The following is a 7,640-nucleotide window of genomic DNA, read 5'->3' on the forward strand; positions in this document are numbered from 1 at the left end:
CCGTGGTTCATACTACCTCCTGGGTGTCGAGGTGGACAGAGCCATGGCGCTGCCACAGCCCGAAGTTACAGAAAGCTAAAAAAGCACAGACCACACAAACTGAAATTGGATACATTGTCAACGCAGGCGTTCAATTAAGAAAAACTTAGCTAAAAACTTTAAAATTGTCTCATAGTGTATCCAATATGATGATCAATAGAAAACAGCTTAAAACAAACGGAAATGCAGCTACTTTGCTGGCTGCAAAGTTGTTACTGTGTTAGCCATATCTAGTTGCTAGCTAGCACAGGACAAAAACATGCCAGCAGAGCAATGGAACCTGGAACATGTATAACAACTGGGTCGCCGTCGTAAATTTAGACCTAACCATAACGACTGGGTCTGTAAATGTAGACACTAACACATAACGACTGGGTCTGTAAATGTAGACCTAACCCAAAAACTCGTAAATATTAGAACCTAACACTAACGACTGAGGTCGTCAAATGTAGACCTAACCCTAACGACTTGGGTCCGTAAAGTACGACTAAACCCTAAGACGAGGTCTGTAATATAGACCTAACCCTAAACGACTGGGCCCTGTAAATATAAACCTAACCTAAGATGGTCCGTAACAATATAGACCTAACAACGACTGGCGTCCGTAAATATAGACCTAAACACCCCTACACGACTGGGTCCTGTAAATATAGACCTAACCTAACAATGGCCCGTAAACTATGACTAACCCTAACACTGTCCGTAAATATAGACCTACACCAACCGACTCGGTCGTAAATACTGAATAGACCCCTGACCACTAAATGGCCCACTGCGGTCCGTAAATATAGACCTAACCCTAAGCACTGGGTCCGAAATTAACCTAAACCCTAAGAGCTGGCCGTAAATATAGACCTAACCCTACGACTGCGGCCGTAAATATAGACCTAACCCTAACGACTGGGCCCGTAAATATAGAACCTAACCCACCTACCCCGACTGGGCCGTAATGGACCTAACGCCTAACGAATGGGTTGTAAATATAGACCTAACCCTAAACGACGGCCCGTAAATATAGACCTAACCCGATAACTAACGTGGGTCCCGGTCAAATATAGACCTAACCCTCAACGAACCCTTGGCCCGTAGCAATATAACCTAACCATAACACTGGCCGTAAAATTAGACCTAACCCTAACGACTGGGTCTGGAAATATAGACCACTAACAGACATAACGCACTGGGTCTGTACGTAATATAGACCTAACCCTAACGACTAGGGCCGTTAAATTAGACCTAACCCTAACGACTGGGTCGTAATATAGACCTAACCTAAACGACTGGTACGTAAAATATAGCCTAACCCCTAAGCACTGGGTCTGTAAATGTAGATCCTAACCCCCTACACGACCTGGGGTCTGTAAAATGTAGACCAACCCTAACGACTGGGTCCGTAAATGTAGACCTAAACTACACGACTGGGTCCGTAAATGTTCAACCACAAACCCTACACGACTGCGGTCCCGCTACACAATGTAGAACCTAACCCCTAACGCACTGCGGTCCGTAAATGTGCCAGACCTAACAGGTCGTAAGCGACCAAACCATCACGGAAACGTCGGTAACATATAGACCTAACGACTGGCGTCTGATAAATCGTACACCTGAACTCCTTACACGACTGATTGCTGTAACAATGTAGACCTAACCCACCTAAACAACTGATGGGTCCGCGTAATATAGACCTAACACTAACGACCTCGGGTCTGAAAATCATAGACCTAACACACTAACGACCTGGGGTCTGTAAATCATAGACCTAACCTAAACGGGCACCTGCGGTCACGGGTTAAAATATAGCACCTAACCCTTAACGACGTGGGTCTGTAAATACTAGACCCCTAACACTAACGACTGGGATCTGTACAATATCAGACCTAACCCTCAACGGACTCGGAGCCCCGATAAATATAGACCATAACACACACGACTCGCGTCATGTAGAATTAGTGACCTAACCCCTAGACGGACTTGCGTCTTGTAAATATAACCTAACCCTAACGACTGCGGTCGCTAAATATTAAGATACCTAACACTCCACGACTGGGCTCCTGTAAATATAGTACTTAACCCTCAACACTGGGTCGCGTAACTATAGATCCTAACCCTAACGACCTAGCGGTCCGTAAATATAGACCTAACCCTAACGACTGGGTCCGTAAATATAGACCTAACCCTAACGACTGGTAATGTACAGAACGTGGACTTAATGGATTTGTTTCTGCTCCAGGTGTAATGTGACGGCGGAGGGCTGGCAGACAGGGGACTGTCCAACAGAGAGACACAGACAGCTGTCCCCTTCCTGCTCCTTCATCCAGACTCTCCCCTCCACAGCCAACCTCCTCTCCTCCTCACACTCTGCCTTCTCTCCTCTACGCAGCGCCCCTGTCATACCGGTGAGATAGTAGTACTACTTCACTTATTCTACCACAGTTGGGATGGTGATGATGATGATGATGGTGGTGGTTGTGGTGAGAGTGATATTTCTTTGTATGATTTTTACAGATTTGTTTCATGTACAAGAAAATACACTGCGATAGGAAAATAATTAATGACAGAAAGACATAAAACATACAAATTCATGAACAAACAAAAACTAAAATGGACATCTCAAGGACTTTGACCCTCAACACAATCTGGACCCTCCCCCACTTACTTCATAGGATCAGTATTACAGTCCCGGAAACACATACTGTTACACAACCCTGTAATCGTCATGGTGATGATGATATTGATAATGTTGATGGAATTGATGATGACGATGATCATTGGGATTTGTATTTATTAAAGGAGAAGTTTTGCCTTGGCAGCGGCTAAGGGGGAACCTTAAAGGAGAAGTTTTGCCTTGGCAGCAGCTAAGGGGGAACCTTAAAGGAGAAGTTTTGCCTTGGCAGCAGCTAAGGGGGAACCTTAAAGGAGAAGTTTTCTATTTTACAACCCAATTTTTATGGAATGTTATAGAAGGGTCCAATWTTTGTGATTCCACATGTTTTTGAGAAACTTACCCCAAACAGCAAATCACTTCCTTATCCTTGTTGTGTGGTATGGGGGCCCCTGAAAAACATTAAGAGGCTCCCAAAACACCCAATAATGTCCTTTTAGAAATGTAAAGCTGTCAGTATWGTGARGCAGGTCTTTAGATGTTGCCAAAGTCCCCTCAGAGACACCGATGCTCCTTAGCCGGCCCACAAGAATGGAATGGTCTACCGTATCAAAAGCTTTGGCCAAGTCATTAAAAATATCAGCACAATATTGCTTAGAATCAAGGGCAATGGGGACATAATTMAGGACCTTGAAGGTTGCAGTGACACATCCATAACCTGAGTGGAAACCAGATACATACCAGAGAGAATAATATAGACGTCAAGTAAGCCAGTCAGTTGATTATTGACGTGTTTTCCCCACACTTTTGATAAACAGGGCAAAATAGGCCTGTATCAGTTAGGATCAGCTTGATCTCCCCTTTAAATAACGGGCGAACTGTAGTTGCCTTCCAAGCAATGGGAACCTCCCCAGAGAGGAGAGACAGGTTCAAAAGGTCAGAGATAGGCTTGGTGATGATAGGGGCAGCAACCTTAAAGAACAAAGGGTCTAAACCATCTGACCCAGATGTTTTTTGGGGTCAAGTTTCAGGAGCTCCTTTAGCACCTCGGACTCGGTGACCGCCTGCAGGGAGAAACTTTGTTGCGGGGCAGGGGAACAAGTTGGGAGAAGCATCGAGGATAGTCACATTAGAAGGGGTGGGAGATGAGGAAATGTTGGACGGGCAAGGAGGCATGGCTGAGTCAAATAGGTATCCTGACTTAATGAAGTGGTGATTATAGAGATCAGCCATGTGCTCCTTGTCAGTAACAACCACATRATCAACATTAAGGGACATGGGCAGCTGTGAGGAGGAGGGTTTATTCTCCAGGTCTTTAACCGTTTTCCAGAACTTCTTGGTGTTTAGACCCACAGAGAGAGAACTGCTCCTTAAAGTAACTAACTTTGGCCTTCCGGATAGCCTGAGTGCACCTATTTCTCATTTTCCTGAATGAGAGCCAGTCAGCCTGAGTATGCGTGTGCCGAGCCTTTCGCCAAATGAGGTGGAGTAACTCTGCCAGATCACGGTCGAACCAGGGGCTGAACCTGTTTTTAAATTCTCATTTTCTTCATGGGGGCGTGTTTGTTCACAATACCACTGAAAATATCAAAAAAGAAGGTCCAAGCGTCTCGACAGAGGTGATCAAGCTGATTCTATACCATTTTACAGAGACCAGTTCATGAAGGAAGGCTTGTTCATAAAGTGTTTTACCAAGCGTCTGTGACAAATCAGGACAGGTTGTTTCACTGATCAGCCATCACGAACAACAGGCTGTAAAACAGTGGATCACTCAAGTCATTACAGAAAACACCAGACTGATACCTATCAGGATATTTGTGAGGATAACATCGAGGAGTAGCCTTTTCTGGGTGTTTGGAGTCATACCTTGTGGGATTGGTAATAATCTGAGAAAGATGTAGGGATCTTTCCCTAAACCAGCACCAGATTATGATTGATGATGATGGTGATGGTAGTAATTAGCCACGTTCCAGAGCTTCGACATGGCTGACACCTGACGACGCTGGATAGGGATTTTAAGTATCTAACCACATATGTTATAAACAATCTGTCAGTCGACGACACAGGCCATGACATTGGCACGCAAACATTGGTTCTTGCGTCGCCTCGCGTTAGCTGTGGAATGCACCCTTTGGTGGTGGTGATGATTGGGATGATGTGGAAGGTTGTGATGGTGGAAATGATGATGTCTGAATTTTTAATACGTGTGTTCTCTCCCCCAGGTGTCAGGCCCTGGCCCAGCCCCCCTCCCTGTCTCCGCCCCTAATCCTGCCCCCAACCCGGTGCCGGGGGAGGAGCCTGTTTGGATATTTGAATATGGGTTCTCCTGCCCCGCCCCCTCCAGCCCGCTGAGCTCCAGGGATTTAGAGGACATGTAAAGGACAGACGAGAGGCTCTTATTGGCTGGATGTTTCTACGTTATTATTGGCTGTTAACCCTGACATTTGTGCTGGAACATGTCTGTAGCGTCCCACCAGAGACCCCCTTCCTGTCACAACCCCAGTATGAGGAAGAGCAGGACCGTCTGGACTCCTTCCAGTCCTGGACCTGTCCATCATCCACCCCTCTGAGCTGGCTACGGCTGGCTTCTATTACCTGGGGCAGGGAGACCGCGTGGCCTGCTTCACTGTGGAGGACAGGTACTATACTACTACTATACTACTAACTCTATAGTACACACTAGCTTTGAGCAAGCTACGGCTGGCTTCTATTACCTGGGGCAGGGAGACCGCGTGGCCTGCTTCACCTGTGGAGGACAGGTACTTATACAGGTCGCCCTTGAATTGAGGTGGGATTTGCAACCATAAACAATATGTTAAAATGACAAATAGTTACATATCATACATGTTTGTTGTTCATATTGTGTTTCATCTCTGCAAAACAAAGCCTCATTTTTAGATGAATTGATGTTCTGCATGTACCTGTAGCTGTTCCTGTTCTGTAGATGTTCCTTGTAGAATGTTCCTGTAGATGTTCCTGTAGATGTTCCTGTAGCAGTTCCTGTGATTTCCTGTTCCTGTAGAGTTCCTGTAGATGTTCCTGTAGATGTTCCTGTAGCTGTTCCTGTTCTGTAGATGTTCCTGTAGATGTTCCTGTCGTGCCTGTTCCTGTAGTGTTCCTGTTCCTGTAGATGTTCCTGTAGATGTTCCTGTAGATGTTCCTGTAGCTGTTCCTGTTCTGTAGATGTTCCTGTAGATGTTCCTGTAGATGTTCCTGTTCCTGTAGATGTTCCTGTAGATGTTCCTGTTCCTGTAGATGTTCCTGTAGATGTTCCTGTAGCTGTACCTGTAGCTGTTCCTGTGGCTGTACCTGTAGCTCAGTAACTGGGAGCCAGTGGATTGATTAGTACTGTAGCTCAGTAACTGGGAGCCAGGTGATTGATTAGTTACTTGTTAGCTCAGTAACTGGGAGCCAGGTGATTGATTAGTACTTGTAGCTCAGTAACTGGGAGCCAGGTGATTGATTAGTACCTGTAGCTCAGTAACTGGGAGCCAGGTGATTGATTACTGTTCCTCCTTGTAGCTCAGTAACTGGGAGCCAGGTGATTGAATTACTGTCTCCTCTCTGTAGCTCAGTAACTGGAGCCAGGTGATTGATTACTGTCTCCTCTCTGTTCCTGTAGCTCAGTAACTGGGAGCCAGGTGATTGATTACTGTCTCTCTCTGTAGCTCAGTAACTGGGAGCCAGGGGATTGATTACTGTCTCTCTCTGTAGCTCAAGTAACTGGGAGCCAGGGGATTGATTTACTGTCTCCTCTCTGTTCCTGTAGCTCTGTAACTGGGAGCCAGGTGATTGATTACTGTCTCCTCTCTGTTCCTGTAGCTCAGTACCTGGGAGCCAGGTGATTGATTACTGTCTCCTCTCTGTAGCTCAGTAACTGGGAGCCAGGGATTGATTACTGTCTCCTCTCTGTAGCTCAGTAACTGGGAGCCAGGTGATTGATTAGTACCTGTAGCTCAGTAACTGGGAGCCGGTGATTGATTACTGTCTCCTCTCTGTTCCTGTAGCTCAGTAACTGGGAGCCAGGTGATTGATTTACTGTCTCCTCTCTGTAGCTCAGTAACTGGGAGCCAGGTGATGATTACTGTCTCCTCTCTGTTCCTGTAGCTCAGTAACTGGGAGCCAGGGGATTGATTACTGTCTCCTCTCTGTAGCTCAGTAACTGGGAGCCAGGTGATTGATTACTGTCTCCTCTCTGTTCCTGTAGCTCAGTAACTGGAAGCCAGGTGATTGATTACTGTCTCCTCTCTGTTCCTGTAGCTCAGTAACTGGGAGCCAGGTGATTGATTACTGTCTCCTCTCTGTTCCTGTAGCTCAGTAACTGGGAGCCAGGTGATTGATTACTGTCTCCTCTCTGTTCCTGTAGCTCAGTAACTGGGAGCCAGGGGATTGATACTGTCTCCTCTCTGTAGCTCAGTAACTGGGAGCCAGGTGATTGATTACTGTCTCCTCTCTGTTCCTGTAGCTCAGTAACTGGGAGCCAGGTGATTGATTACTGTCTCCTCTCTGTCCTGTAGCTCAGTAACTGGGAGCCAGGGGATTGATTACTGTCTCCTCTCTGTAGCTCAGTAACTGGGACCAGGGGATTGATTACTGTCTCCTCTCTGTTCCTGTAGCTCAGTAACTGGGAGCCAGGGGATTGATTACTGTCTCCTCTCTTGTTCCTGTAGCTAGTAACTGGAGCCAGGTGGATTGATTACTGTCTCCTCTCTGTTCCTGTAGCTCAGTAACTGGGAGCCAGGGGACCGGGCCGTGTCGGAGCACCCAGAGACATTATCCCAACTGTCTCTTCGTCAGAGGAGACGGGTCGACAACGTCTCCTAGCCGGGGTGGTGGGGGGGTAGCAGGCACCTCTCAGCCCCCCGGGGCAGAAGCCCCCCCTGGCCCCGGCCCCCCAGGCCTCAGTAAGTGTCAACCCAGCCATGCAGCAGCGTGAGGAGAGGTTACTGACCTTTGTCCACTGGCCCTTACGTATCCCTGTTCGCCCCGACCAGTGGCC

General features: G+C 46.9%; 1 protein-coding gene across 1 annotated transcript in view; it reads left to right on the forward strand.

Moving 5' to 3' along the window:
* Positions 1 to 7,640, forward strand: part of LOC112075627 (putative inhibitor of apoptosis) — a 71,911-nt gene that overhangs the window by 22,119 nt on the left and 42,152 nt on the right. Inside the window, 8 exon segments of the mRNA XM_070440985.1 lie at positions 2,270 to 2,435; positions 4,864 to 5,015; positions 5,109 to 5,149; positions 5,152 to 5,190; positions 5,315 to 5,400; positions 7,364 to 7,405; positions 7,407 to 7,505; positions 7,507 to 7,634. Coding sequence (XP_070297086.1) covers positions 2,270 to 2,435; positions 4,864 to 5,015; positions 5,109 to 5,149; positions 5,152 to 5,190; positions 5,315 to 5,400; positions 7,364 to 7,405; positions 7,407 to 7,505; positions 7,507 to 7,634 — 753 coding nt within the window.

This window comes from Salvelinus sp. IW2-2015, unplaced genomic scaffold (genome assembly GCF_002910315.2).
Source record: "Salvelinus sp. IW2-2015 unplaced genomic scaffold, ASM291031v2 Un_scaffold3295, whole genome shotgun sequence".
NCBI lineage: Eukaryota > Metazoa > Chordata > Actinopteri > Salmoniformes > Salmonidae > Salvelinus > Salvelinus sp. IW2-2015.